Source organism: Ranitomeya imitator, chromosome 1 (assembly GCF_032444005.1).
Source record: "Ranitomeya imitator isolate aRanImi1 chromosome 1, aRanImi1.pri, whole genome shotgun sequence".
Classification (NCBI taxonomy): domain Eukaryota; kingdom Metazoa; phylum Chordata; class Amphibia; order Anura; family Dendrobatidae; genus Ranitomeya; species Ranitomeya imitator.
The window spans coordinates 234,227,312-234,242,606 of record NC_091282.1 but is presented as its reverse complement, the minus strand read 5'-3'; the positions used below and the strand labels follow the sequence as shown (position 1 = coordinate 234,242,606).

At 45.5% G+C, this 15,295-nt stretch overlaps 1 protein-coding gene across 1 annotated transcript in view; it reads right to left on the bottom strand.

Moving 5' to 3' along the window:
- KSR2 (kinase suppressor of ras 2) overlaps window positions 1–15,295 on the bottom strand; it is an 869,756-nt gene that overhangs the window by 644,863 nt on the left and 209,598 nt on the right. Inside the window, exon 3 of the mRNA XM_069754628.1 lies at window positions 8,331–8,481. Coding sequence (XP_069610729.1) covers window positions 8,331–8,481 — 151 coding nt within the window. The remainder of the gene's footprint in view (window positions 1–8,330; window positions 8,482–15,295) is intronic.

The following is a 15,295-nucleotide window of genomic DNA, read 5'->3' as shown; positions in this document are numbered from 1 at the left end:
ATGGCCAAAGACAAAGACTCATTCAAACCAGCAGGCATAGGAAATCCCACCATGACATCCTTAAGAGCCTCAGAGAGACCCTTTCTGAACAAAGCTGCCAGCGCAGATTCATTCCACTGAGTGAGTACTGACCATTTCCTAAATTTCTGACAATATACTTCTATATCATCCTGACCCTGGCACAAAGCCAGCAAATTTTTCTCAGCCTGATCCACTGAATTAGGCTCATCGTACAGCAATCCGAGCGCCAGGAAAAACGCATCGACACTACTCAATGCAGGGTCTCCTGGCGCAAGAGAAAATGCCCAGTCTTGAGGGTCGCCGCGCAAAAAAGAAATAATAATCAAAACCTGTTGAATAGGATTACCAGAAGAATGAGGTTTCAAGGCCAGAAATAGCTTACAATTATTTTTGAAACTTAGAAACTTAGTTCTATCTCCAAAAAACAAATCAGGAATAGGAATTCTTGGTTCTAACATAGATTTCTGATCAATAGTATCTTGAATTTTTTGTACATTTATAACGAGATTATCCATTGAAGAGCAAAGACCCTGAATATCCATGTCCACACCTGTGTCCAGAATCACCCAAATGTCTAGGGGAAAAAAAAAAAGTGAACACAGAGCAGAAAAAAAAAAAAAAATGATGTCAGAACTTTTTCTTTCCCTCTATTGAGAATAATTAGTTAGGCTCCTTGTACTGTTATATTTGCTAATGACAGGTGTTATGAAGGCAATCCAGAAACACAGTGTGCATAGCGATCATAGCGCACACAGTGATCTGACAAATACCCAAAAATACAAGAACGAGCTCTGAGACGTGGAAACTCTGTAGACTGCACACCTGATCCTATCCTAAACACAACTAAAAGCGGCTGTGGATTGCGCCTAACAACTACCTAGGCAACTCGGCACAGCCTAAGAAACTAGCTAGCCTGAAGATAGAAAAATAGGCCTGACTTGCCCCAGAGAAATTCCCCAAAGGAAAAGGCAGCCCCCCACATATAATGACTGTGAGTAAGATGAAAAGACAAAACGTAGGGATGAAATAGATTCAGCAAAGTGGGGCCCGATATTCTAGGACAGAGCGAGGACAGTAAAGCGAACTTTGCAGTCTACAAAAAACCCTAAAGCAAAACCACGCAAAGGGGGCAAAAAAAAAACCCACCGTGCCGAACTAACGGCACGGCGGTACACCCTTTGCGTCTCAGAGCTTCCAGCAAAACAAAAGACAAGCTGGACAGAAAAAAAGCAACAAAAAAGCAAAAAGCACTTAGCTATACAGAGCAGCAGGTCACAGGAACAATCAGGAGAAGCTCAGATCCAACACTGAAACATTGACAAGGAGCAAGGATAGCAGCATCAGGCGGAGTTAAGTAATGAAGCAGTTAACGAGCTCACCAGAACACCTGAGGGAGGAAGCTCAGAAGCTGCAGTACCACTTGTGACCACAGGAGTGAATTCAGCCACAGAATTCACAACACTTGTGGCTGTAAAACCCCGGGGAATGAAGGTAATGTAGGTCAATGACCTATATTTACCTTCATTCGCGGTGATGCGCCCTCTGCTGGTTGTCCTCATATGACCTCGAGCGTGGGAACTTTCCTGGAAAGCTCCCAGGCTCGAGTTCATATGAGGACAACCAGCAGAGGGCACCTCACTGCGAATGAAGGTGACATTAGGTATTGTAACTATGAGAGAGAATCGAGTCAATCGTTCACATCACACTCTGATTGGAATCCGAATCTTAATCTGTGGAAATAGGAATCACTCTCAGTCTGTGGAAGGAAATCCCATGGACTGCGATTTTTTTTTTTCCCAGTGGATTGGCTAGGTCATAAGAAATAAATAAATAAATCAATCGAGCGTGTTCACAGCCCCATAGAATAACAAATATTCACACCAATCTAGTCACATTGCAGTCAGAAATACTGCTATAGCTCTACTACACCAAATTACAGCTGAATAATAGGGACGAGTCATCAGGAATGAGAGGCTCATTATAAGGCCGGTTTCACACGTCAGTGGCTTCGGTACGTGAGGTGACAGTTTCCTCACGTACCGGAGCCACTGACACACATAGACACATTCTATGTGTCTACCCGGATATTAACTGGGAAACAGAAACCTGTGAAACCCATAAAGGCAACAGGTTTCTGCTAATAACCAAGAAAAATTATCTTTCACAATTGGTGCAGAATCCAACCAGAGGAGCAGCACTTTTAGACCTAATACTATCTAATAGACCTGACAGAATAACAAATCTGCAGGTGGTTGGGCATTTAGGAAATAGCGACCACAATATTGTGCAGTTTCACCTGTCTTTCACTAGGGGGACTTGTCAGGGAGTCACAAAAACATTGAACTTTAGGAAGGCAAAGTTTGAACAGCTTAGAGATGCCCTTAATCTGGTAGACTGGGACAATATCCTCAGAAATAAGAATACAGATAATAAATGGGAAATGTTTAAGAACATCCTAAATAGGCAGTGTAAGCGGTTTATACCTTGTGGGAATAAAAGGACTAGAAATAGGAAAAACCCAATGTGGCTAAACAAAGAAGTAAGGCAGGCAATTAACAGTAAAAAGAAAGCATTTGCACTACTAAAGCAGGATGGCACCACTGAAGCTCTAAAAAACTATAGGGAGAAAAATACTTTATCTAAAAAACTAATTAAAGCTGCCAAAAAGGAAACAGAGAAGCACATTGCTAAGGAGAGTAAAACTAATCCCAAACTGTTCTTCAACTATATCAATAGTAAAAGAATAAAAACTGAAAATGTAGGCCCCTTAAAAAATAGTGAGGAAAGAATGGTTGTAAATGACGAGGAAAAAGCTAACATATTAAACACCTTCTTCTCCACGGTATTCACGGTGGAAAATGAAATGCTAGGTGAAATCCCAAGAAACAATGAAAACCCTATATTAAGGGTCACCAATCTAACCCAAGAAGAGGTGCGAAACCGGCTAAATAAGATTAAAATAGATAAATCTCCGGGTCCGGATGGCATACACCCACGAGTACTAAGAGAACTAAGTAATGTAATAGATAAACCATTATTTCTTATTTTTAGTGACACTATAGCGACAGGGTCTGTTCCGCAGGACTGGCGCATAGCAAATGTGGTGCCAATATTCAAAAAGGGCTCTAAAAGTGAACCTGGAAATTATAGGCCAGTAAGTCTAACCTCTATTGTTGGTAAAATATTTGAAGGGTTTCTGAGGGATGTTATTCTGGATTATCTCAATGAGAATAACTGTTTAACTCCATATCAGCATGGGTTTATGAGAAATCGCTCCTGTCAAACCAATCTAATCAGTTTTTATGAAGAGGTAAGCTATAGACTGGACCACGGTGAGTCATTGGACGTGGTATATCTCGATTTTTCCAAAGCGTTTGATACCGTGCCGCACAAGAGGTTGGTACACAAAATGAGAATGCTTGGTCTGGGGGAAAATGTGTGTAAATGGGTTAGTAACTGGCTTAGTGATAGAAAGCAGAGGGTGGTTATAAATGGTATAGTCTCTAACTGGGTCGCTGTGACCAGTGGGGTACCGCAGGGGTCAGTATTGGGACCTGTTCTCTTCAACATATTCATTAATGATCTGGTAGAAGGTTTACACAGTAAAATATCGATATTTGCAGATGATACAAAACTATGTAAAGCAGTTAATACAAGAGAAGATAGTATTCTGCTACAGATGGATCTGGATAAGTTGGAAACTTGGGCTGAAAGGTGGCAGATGAGGTTTAACAATGATAAATGTAAGGTTATACACATGGGAAGAGGGAATCAATATCACCATTACACACTGAACGGGAAACCACTGGGTAAATCTGACAGGGAGAAGGACTTGGGGATCCTAGTTAATGATAAACTTACCTGGAGCAGCCAGTGCCAGGCAGCAGCTGCCAAGGCAAACAGGATCATGGGGTGCATTAAAAGAGGTCTGGATACACATGATGAGAGCATTATACTGCCTCTGTACAAATCCCTAGTTAGACCGCACATGGAGTACTGTGTCCAGTTTTGGGCACCGGTGCTCAGGAAGGATATAATGGAACTAGAGAGAGTACAAAGGAGGGCAACAAAATTAATAAAGGGGATGGGAGAACTACAATACCCAGATAGATTAGCGAAATTAGGATTATTTAGTCTAGAAAAAAGACGACTGAGGGGCGATCTAATAACCATGTATAAGTATATAAGGGGACAATACAAATATCTCGCTGAGGATCTGTTTATACCAAGGAAGGTGACGGGCACAAGGGGGCATTCTTTGCGTCTGGAGGAGAGAAGGTTTTTCCACCAACATAGAAGAGGATTCTTTACTGTTAGGGCAGTGAGAATCTGGAATTGCTTGCCTGAGGAGGTGGTGATGGCGAACTCAGTCGAGGGGTTCAAGAGAGGCCTGGATGTCTTCCTGGAGCAGAACAATATTGTATCATACAATTATTAGGTTCTGTAGAAGGACGTAGATCTGGGTATTTATTATGATGGAATATAGGCTGAACTGGATGGACAAATGTCTTTTTTCGGCCTTACTAACTATGTTACTATGTTACATTCAAATCAATGCATATTTTCCGATGTCATTGAATTTTTGCGGACCGTGTCTCCGTGTGCCAAACACAGAGACATGTCAGTGTTCGTGGGAGCGCACGTATTACACGGACCCATTAAAGTCAATGGGTCCGTGTAAAACACGTACCGCACAAGGACGTTGTCCGTGTGCAGTCTGTGTGCCGTGCAGGAGACAGCGCTACATTAAGCGCTGTCCCCCCCACTGGTGCTGAATCCGCCATTCATATCTTCCCTGCAGCAGCGTTTGCTGTAGAGAAGATATGAATAATAGTGTGTAAAATCCAGATCCAGGTCATCAACCCCCTCCCACCCCCTGTGCGCCCACCCCCCCCCCCCCCCCCACTGTGATTAAAATACTCACCTAGCTTCCGGCTCCCTCGCAGCGTCCTGTCCTGGCCGCACCATGTACTGTATGAGCGGTCACGTGGGGCCGCTGATTAAAGTCGTGAATATGCGGCTCCACCTCCCATAGGGGTGGAGCCGCATATTCATTACTGTAAATGAGCGGCCCCACGTGACCGCTCATACAGTACATGGTGCGGCCAGGACAGGATGCTGTGAGGAAGCCGGAAGCTAGGTGGGTATTTTAATCACAGCGGGGGGGGGGGGGGGGGAAGGACCTGGATCTGGATTTTACACACAATTATTCATATCTTCTCTACAGCAAACGCTGCTGCAGGGAAGATATGAATGGGGCTTCAGCACGATGCCGGGGACAGCGCTAAACTTTAGCGCTGTCTCCGGCACGGTGCGTGTGGTACCCAGTGGTCACACGGGCGGCACACTTGTGCCGCATGTGTGCCACACTGATGTGCCACAGAAACGCATCGGCACACGGACACAGATAATTCCGATTTTTCTGGTACCGGAATTATCTGGACGTGTGAGACTGGCCTAAAATGAAGTTCTAAATAGTTTAGGTGACGCCGTCCTTGAAGAGTGGTCATACTCTTAAAAGGGTTGTCCAGTACTTTTTATTGATGGCCTTATCCTAAGGCTGCCGTCACACTAGCAGTATTTGGTCGGTTTTTTACATATTTGTAGCCAAAACCAGGAGTGGAACAATTAGAGGAAAAGTATAATAGAAACATATGCACCACTTCTGTATTTATCCCCCACTCCTGGTTTTGGCTTACAAATAGTGATGTAAACCACTGACCAAATACGGCTAGTGTGACGGCAGCCTTAATGTCAGATCTGAGGTGATGAGACACCCGGCACCGCCAGCGATTCGCGGTGTCTGGTGCTGCCGGATGTGATCACTTGCGGTGCTGCACAGCTCTGGGAACTCTCTAGTGCCTGCACATCCTCCCCTATTTCAATGAATAGAGAGTGGATCTGCAGTAACTTAATGCAACCGCTATAAAGTTCACAGATCTGTGCTGTTCAGCTCCGCAGTTGATCAAATCTGGTTGGAGGTGCTGGGATGGATAGGCCATTAATATAAAAGCACTGGACAACCCCTATCAAGGGAATCAAAAGTAAAGGGAATCAAAAGAGTTTTGCGACCCCATCTGAGAGCAGTAGGGACAGAGACCCTGTGTCCAGTGATGTGCCACTTACTGGGCTGCTTACTGTAGTTTTTATAAACCATTGTTTAATCAACAGGAGATTATCACTGGATGACTATTAAACTGCTGCCATGGAGTCCAACCTCCCCTCCAACAGCTGTCTGCCAATGTACCTGGTATAAACAAAGCTGCCAATCAGAGTAGTGGGTGAGGTTAGACTACATGGCAGGAGGGTTATTACTAGTAATCTAGTGATAAAAAAAAATCACTGTTTTTTTAGCAGGAAATTATCAAAACTACAGTAAGCAGTCTAGTAAGTGACACATCGCCGGTATCAAGGTCCCTGCCTGTAGTGTTGTGAAAGGTAATTCAGTACCACAATGGACATAGAGGTCAGAACACATACAGTGACCTGACAATAACCCAAAAACATAGAACGAGCTTTGAGACGTGCGAACTCTGCTGACCGCAATCCCTAATCCTCTCCAACCACACTAGAGGCAGCCGTGGATTGCGCCTAACGCTCCCTATGCAACTCGGCACAGCCTGAGAAACTAGCTAACCTGAAGATAGAAAATAAGCCTACCTTGCCTCAGAGAAATACCCCAAAGGAAAAGGCAGCCCCCACATATAATGACTGTGAGTTAAGATGAAAAGACAAACGTAGAGATTAAATAGATTTAGCAAAGTGAGGCCCGACTTTCTGAACAGAGCGAGGATAGGAAAGGTAACTTTGCGGTCAACACAAAACCCTACAAAAACCACGCAAAGGGGGCAAAAAGACCCTCCGTACCGAACTAACGGCACGGAGGTACACCCTCTGCATCCCAGAGCTTCCAGCAAGCAGGAAAAAACAAATAGACAAGCTGGACAGAAAAAACAGCAAACAAAATAGCAAAGCAGAACTTAGCTATGCAGAGCAGCAGGCCACAGGAACGATCCAGGAGGAAACAGGTCCAATACTAGAACATTGACTGGAGGCCAGGATCAAAGCACTAGGTGGAGTTAAATAGAGCAGCACCTAACGACTTCACCACATCACCTGAGGAAGGAAACTCAGAAGCCGCAGTACCACTTTCCTCCACCAACGGAAGCTCACAGAGAGAATCAGCCGAAGTACCACTTGTGACCACAGGAGGGAGCTCTGCCACAGAATTCACAACACTGTAGATTATGCTTCTCTCAGATTAGGTGGCAAATGCCTGGTGATAGTTTTTGGAGATAGTTTTCCTTTTGCCAGAAGACGCCTGTATATAAATGGTATTTGTGTAAGTAACAAGCCCTGTTACAGAGTTTGCTGCCCAGTAGTTAAAGATAGACTTCTGCCATTATTATAATAGAACATACCAAAACAACATGGAGGTATAGTGTCAAACCATGGAGTAAGGGCTCCTGCAGACATTAGTGACCCTAGGACCCATCTCGGACCGCAGTGCACGGACTAGCTGCTGATCTATCGTCCCAAGCCTGTCAGCCTCATAGCCATACAGGAAGCTGCCATGCTTTGGTCGGGAGACCAGCGGCCAGTCCATGCCTCAGCTGTCCACTCTCAGACCGATGGACGTCTGCATGAGACCTTAGGCCGGCGTCACACGCAGCGTATAAAAATACGGTCCGTATATTACGGCCGTAATAAGCAGAAAAGTCCCCAAAATAGTGGTCCGTATCTCCTCCGTAGGCAGGGTGTGTCCATTGGGACCGAAAACGTTTAACAGCATCTGTTGAATCTGTGTCTGGACGTACAATAAAAAATCAAAAAATTACCACTTCATAACTTATTTGAGTGCCAAGTTGTTGTTATATATGGAGTGTTTTTATGTACGCCGGTCTCAAAACGACTTTGTTGAATGCAAAGAAAAAGATCATTTTTTATTGTCCACTAAATTCACGTGCATCATTTTGAAAAATATGGTGCAAAAAGCGGCAACGAAAACCAGACAAAAAAAGAAAAGTGATGCAAATTTGTAATTTACCATTTGTATGGAGGAGTATTGTCACACAATGCATCACCTCTATAGGAAGTGTGGTTATCTTTCTATATTTGATATACTCTATACTTGACATAGAAGCTGCTTTGGTCTTGGTACACTTGCACACAGATCCCATTTGATTGTTTTTGTAGACGTATGTTCATGTGAAGGTTTTTCATGCAGATCTGCTTCAAAATCAACGTGAAAAAAACCCTCTGTGTGAACGTACCCTGATGCATTCGCAAGCCATATCAAGTGCCCTCACCTGACTTGTGCACACTCCGTAGACAGGAGAGGGAGGCATTTAACCGGTCACATTCTTCACTGCTGGCACCAAACTTTCCCAGTGTGTCACAGACCTGCCCATCATTCATTTCCATCAGCTCCTCCAAAGTCAGCTGCCCAGGGTCAATTTCCTGCAAAAATAATGGAACAATAGTACAACTGCATTAACATAGACTCTGTAGAGAGTGATAGCATTTTCACTACCAGAATTACAACTCGATTGTGCCCCCACCACTGAAAAAGTAGTAACAATTTATTTTTAATAAGATTTAATTTTAAAATAATAATCGAAAGGCAAACATTTGGCATTAATCTTCTAGTCAGAATATTAACACTAAAATGCAGTAAATATTGGTTTAGTATACAAAACCCCTAAACCCCTTTACCCCTGAGAGTGGTTTGCATGTTAATGACCGGACCAATTTTTACAATTCTGACCACTGTCCATTTTATGAGGGTATAACTCTGGAACGCTTCAACGGATATCGGTGATTCCGAGATTGTTCTTTCGTGACATAGTAGTTCATGATAGTGGTAAAATTTCTTTGATATAACTTGTGTTTATTTGTGAAAAAAAAACGAAAATTTGGCAAAAATTTTGAAAATTGTGCAATTTTCCAATTTTGAATTTTCATGCCATTAAATCAGAGGGATATGTCACTCAAAGCCACATTCAAGAAGTTTATTAACCCTTCAGGTGCTTCACAGGAATTTTAAGAATGTGGAAAAAAAAATGAACATTTAACTTAAAAAAAAAAATTAATTCAGATCTATTTTTTTATTATTTTGACAAGGGTAACAGGAAAAAATGGACTCTAAAATTTGTTGTGTAACAAATGAATGGAGTAGAACCATCTCAAGGAGGATCTCAAGGAAATGGATAGCATGTGAGTTAAAAATGAGTGTCTGAGCAAAGGGTCTGAATACTTATGACCATGTGATATTTCAGTTTTTCTTTTTTAATAAATATGCAAAAATTAATACATTTCTGTTTTTTTTCAGTCACGATGGGGTGCAGAGTGTACATTAATGAGAAAAAAATGACCTTTTTTGAATTTACCAATTGGCTGCAATGAATCAGAGTTAAAAATGTAAAGGGGTCTGAATACTTTCTGTACCCACTGTATATATGTAAGTAGGTGAAGCACAAGAAGAGTTCGTGGCGGTTATTTTCTCGGCTCTGTGCCTGGAACCATTGAGCTGGGCAACAGGTTCCCCAGGGGGCAGACTTAAAAACTGGGACAGGAAGGAAGCCGGGCAGAGAGCGGGAAAGATGCGCGCAAGGAACAGAGCAGGGTGAGCAGCATGAGCAGCGGTCAGAGCAGGGTGCAGCTGCGCTCCGGGAGAGAGAGAGCTCCCGGTCAGAGGACAAATACAGGGAGATTGCCCAGAAAGACTGCAGCTTGTGAGTACATGAAAGCAGACTCTGCTGTGACTGGAGAGGGGCGCTTTGAGACCCATGTAGAAACATTGGCCCGTGCAGAGACTGTGACCCCCTGGTACCCGCGGTATCAGTACACAGATTGTGACCCCTGGTACCCATGGTATCAGTGCAGAGCCCCTGATTCCTGGTGAGGGACTTAATAATAGTCTGACCATCGTTTTCCCGGGATAGGCTGTGCTGTAAAAGCTAAAGACTCAGAGCCTGTGCATATCACATTAACTCCCGAAACCCCAGGCAACGGGCTCCTAGAGACTACTCAGCCCACGGACAACAGAGGGACGACAAGTGCCGCTGTTTCTCGGTGCCTACGTTGGAGAAGACGACCCTTCAAGCAAGTCCTCATCAGATTGATAAGTGTTCTTTTCTCAAGAAATCTTGCTTACTTCTGTTACACTGTTTGACTCACATATTTTTGCACTGTTTTATTGCTAGTTATTTTCCATTGCTTCCTCCCTGCGAGGAGAACCTGATTCCCCTTATTAAACCCCTCAACTGTTGGTCTGTCTGTTCCGTGGTGACATACTCAGTACCTGCATACTATTACATTTGGCGTAGTCGGCAGGATGTCACACGGTAGCGCGGACAGGGCAGACCAAGCAGCTGGGGAAGTTCCCAGGTCTAGCATTTCCCTGGGAGCTATGTTGAATAATTTGCCAAGGTTCACGGGGAACAATGTAATGCTGTAGAGTTGGATGAAGCGTATCCGGGGAATGATACGGATGCATCCCATGACACCAGCCCTGAAGGCAGAAATTGCATTGATGGCCCTGGAGGGGGAGGCGCGGGATTCTGTCATGCATAGGTCCCCCTGGGAGAGAGATACCCTGGACAAAGTGCTGCGCATACTTGAGGAGACGCATGGGAACCCCACTGACGTAGAGGAACTTCGCACTGTTTCACCGGGTACAACAGGAGGGGGAGACCGTGACCCAATTCATGAACGCCCTACAAGAGCTTCACACTGCTATCAGATGAAAGGACGGTGTAGGGGTTGGGTCAGTTGATGTGGTGCTCAGAGATCAGCTGGTGATGGGACTGCAGGATGCAGTGAAACAGGCACTGCAAGAGTGCATGCGAGTAAAGCCAGACATGACTTTCTCTGAGGTTGGCAATGAGGCGCGTGTGCGAGAACAAGAGCAGGGAGTGAAGGGGCTGGTGGGAAGGGTGCAGAGCAGTGAGGTAACCACCACCGCAGACAATATTCCCCAGTGGGTGGAGGACCTGAGAATGGAGATTAGACAGGTCCGTGAAGAAATGGCAGCCTCCAGAAGAACTCTGGCAGAAGGGCCCGGCCCTCTGGTGTGAGACAGAGAAGTTGCCCCCGGAGGGAGGGTGAAACTATGAGGAGGAGAAGCCCTCTTACATGCTACAAGTGTGGAGAATCTGGCCACATTGCTCGATGGTGTCCCAGGCAGAGCCGACCATTACCGCACCCTCGTTTAAACTAGGTGGCTCAAAGCTCGAGGGGCACCGCTCGGAGCGTGAAGAACAGAGGAGGAGTAGTAAAAGTCCCCACAGCCTTGTTTCCACGTGCCCTCTGGTCTGGGCAGAAATCAATGGAAGAGCAGTGCGGTGCTTGATAGACACCGGCTCACAAGTGACCACCATGCCTTAGAGACATTTCTGCCGTCACTTTGCAGAGGCGCTACGGCCTGAATGGGGCCCTGTGATCAAACTTATGGCGGCCAATCACTTGCCCATCCCGGTCGCAGTGGTGGTATGGATGAACATAGAGGTCTGCGGAAAAGACCTCGGGAGAAGAGGAGTGGTACTGGTGGATGGAGAAGTAGCTAAAGACCATACCATGACCCGGGGCATGAATGTGTTAAAAGACCTCGGAAGCCTGGTTTCCAACAAGTCCCCGAAACAGTTCCTGCAACAATGGAGCGACCAAACCCCCCAGAGAAGGGTCTTTCAACACCTGATACAGACCGCCCAGGTCCGGGAAGCATACAGCAACGGAAAGGGACTCGGCAAAGTCATCGCCCCCGCCTCAGTCAATCGAGTGTTGCCCCTGGGCAGATGGTGCTTCCCCTGCCTATACGAGCTGGCATCCCGCTGGAAGGGGTCGAATTCCAAATTGAGCCCAGCAGAGCCGACCAGCTGCCATCAGGAATATTGGTCGCGCGGTCCCTGGCTACCGTGCGGGATGGAACTGTCCTTGTGCGCTGCATAAATTTGGGAGAGACAGATACAACTTTGCCCCCTAGAAGCGAAGTCGCCCAAGTCCTGGGCCTCCCAGACGAGTTGGTCCCAACTGAGGCGGTACAGCTGGCCGCAAGGCCAGAAGATCCATGGCTGGTGACCGTCAAAGCGGAGGCAGCTCCGGACCACAGATTACTGTCAGAAGGGTGCCAGATACAGGAACGCATGAGGGCGGAGCTCTCAGAACTTACTCCGCAGCAGGTACCTCAGGTGGAAGCCGTATTGGGGAAATTTCAAGAGGCATTCGCCAAAGATGAAGATGACTTTGGACGTACCACGGGCCATCACCCACGAGATAGCCACTGGGGATGCGGCACCAATCCGGGAACGGTATTGCCAAATACCCCCACAGATGTACCAGGAGGTGAAGGGAATGCTGTCATACATGCTGAAGAAGAGAGTTATATGCGATAGTCAGAGCCCGTGGGCTGCCCCTATAGTCTTGGTGAGAAAGAAAGATGAGTCCTTGCGGTTCTGTGTGGACTATCGCCGGTTCAACGCTTGCACAGTGCGGGACTCGTACCCACTGCCCAGGATAGAGGAATCCCTGACGGCACTAGGGAATGCCAGATATTTCTCCACGTTAGACTTGGCCAGCGGCTACTGGCAGGTGCCCATGTCTGAGCAAGACCGAGCCAAGACGGCTTTCATCCTTCCGATGGGACTGCATAAGTTCGACTGGATGCCCTTCAGCCTAGCAAACGCCCCAGGAACATTTCTGCGACTCATGGAGAGATGTCTGGGAGACCTGAACTTTGAAGCCACTTTGATTTACTTGGATGATATCATTATCTTTGCCCCCACCTTTGAGGAGCATCTGCAGAGACTAGAGCAAGTTCTGAGTCGGCTACAGAAGTATGGCTTGAAAGTGAAACCCCAGAAATGTCACCTCTTCCGTACCGAGATTGAATACTTGGGACATGCTGTCTCCGCTGAGGGAGTGAGGCCTTCCCAGGAGAAGATCGCTGCGGTACAAGAGTGGCCCACTCCAAAAACTGTGAAAGATGTGAGTGTGTTCCTGGGACTCACAGGTTACTTCAGACGCTTCGTAAAAGACTTTACCCGCCTTGCTAATCCACTCCAGGAGTTGTTGAGGGATGTGCCCTCTTGCGCCAAAAACAGGAACATGTTGTTGCATGTCGCATGCCGTTGCATGTCGCATGTTGTTGCATGTCATCACATGGTGCATGTTGCCGCCTGTCGTCGCATGTTTCGTGTCGCATGCCGTAGCATGTTGCATGTCGCATGCTGTTGCATGTTGCATGCTGTCGCATGTCGCATGTTGCTGCATGTCGTTGCATGGTGCATGTTATCAAATGTCATTACAACATGCATGTCGTCGCATGTTGAATGTCGCCGCATGTTGAATGTTGCCACATGTTGTCGCATGTCGCATATTGTTGCATGTCACATGTTGTTGCATGCTGTGGCATGTTGCATGTCGTCGCCTGTTGCATGTTGCTGCATGTCGCATGTTGCATGTTGTCGCATGACGCATATTGTCACATATTGTCCCATGTAGTTGCATGTAGTCGCATGTCGCTGCATGCTGTCGCATGTTACTACATGTTGCATGTCGCATGTGGACGCATGCCGCACATTGTCGCATGTAACATGTTGTATGTCGCACGTAGTCACATTTTGTCGCATGTCGTAGCATGTTGTGTGTCACATGTTGCATGTCGTTGCATGTCGCATGTTGTCGCACGTTCACATGTTGCATGTTGTCACATGTTGTTGCATGTTGCATGTTGCCGTCGCATGTTGCATGTCACATGTAGTATGTTGCATGTAATATGTTGCTTGTTGCATGTAGTATGTCACATGTAGCATGTTGCATGTCGTATGTTGCATGTGGTATATTGCATGTCGCATGTAGTATGTTGCATGTCACATGTGGTAGGTTGCAAGACGTATATCGCTGGGTGGATATCACAGTGTGTATGTCGCAGGGTGTATGTTGTAGGGTGTATGTCGCAGGGTGTATGTCGCGGGGTGTATGTTGTAGGTAATCTGCTGTTAGATAGATGAGATAGATAAATAGATAGAAAGAAGGAATAAGAAAGTTAGAAGGAATACCATAGATATACTGAGATAGATAGCTGTAAAGAAATAGAAAGATAGATAGATAGCTAGATAGATAGATAGATATGTGATAGATAAATAGATATATGATAGATAGATAGATAGATAGATAGATAGATAGATAGATAGATAGATATGTGATAGATAAATAGATATATGATAGATAGATAGATAGATAGATAGATAGATAGATAGATAGATAGATAGATAGATAGATAGATAGATAGATAGATTAGATAGATAAGCAATTTTGTTACAAAACTTACGCTAGCAGTCCTGGATGGGAAAAGTTTACCGACATCCAGGACATCACAATTTGCATATCCAGACTTTCGGGGCACACAGGTTACAGTGAGGAGCCGCGCATGCGCAATGATGTGCTGTATGCTATGCCCACAGTTGGGCAAAGCATAATGCGCAGGCGCGAGATGAGACTTCAATGCGCAGGTGCGAAATACTACGCCAACGTCGGGGAGAAAATTCTTAGGGAAAAGCCAGACGTGGGGGAGAAACAGCGATTTCACAACGCCCATTTGACCGGACCAGCGTGATTGACAGCCGAAAACGGCGGGTTTACTAAGGTATTTTGGCAGCAAAGGTGGGGAATCAGGGGATAATAAATGCACTATTGTAAAGCACAGCTCAGGCCCTATTGAACGCTATTTTTATCTCATAATGAAAAAACGGGGTGACAGGTTCCCTTTAAAGGGACACTGTCACCTGAATTTGGAGGGAACAATCTTCAGCCATGAAGGCGGGGTTTTGGGGTTTTTGATTCACCCTTTCCTTACCCGCTGGCTGCATGCTGGCTGCAATATTGGATTGAAGTTCATTCTCTGTCCTCCATAGTACACGCCTGCGCAAAGCAATCTTGCCTTGTGCAGGCATGTACTACGGAGGACAGAGAATGAACTTCAATCCAATATTGCAGCCAGCATGCAGCCAGCGGGTAAGGAAAGGGTGAATCAAAAACCCCAAAACCCCGCCTCCATGGCTGAAGATTGTTCCCTCCAAATTCAGGTGACAGTGTCCCTTTAAGCAGATTAGCTGACATTGTCTCTCAGGTTAAACACTGTTTTTGAACATATCCAGATAAGATATAAACAGAATGTATTATCTTGACACACTAGATTTATAGAACACACATAAAAAGACACAGTTTTAGATAACATGAAACAAAATAATGAGATCTCCAAAATGTTTTTCAATGC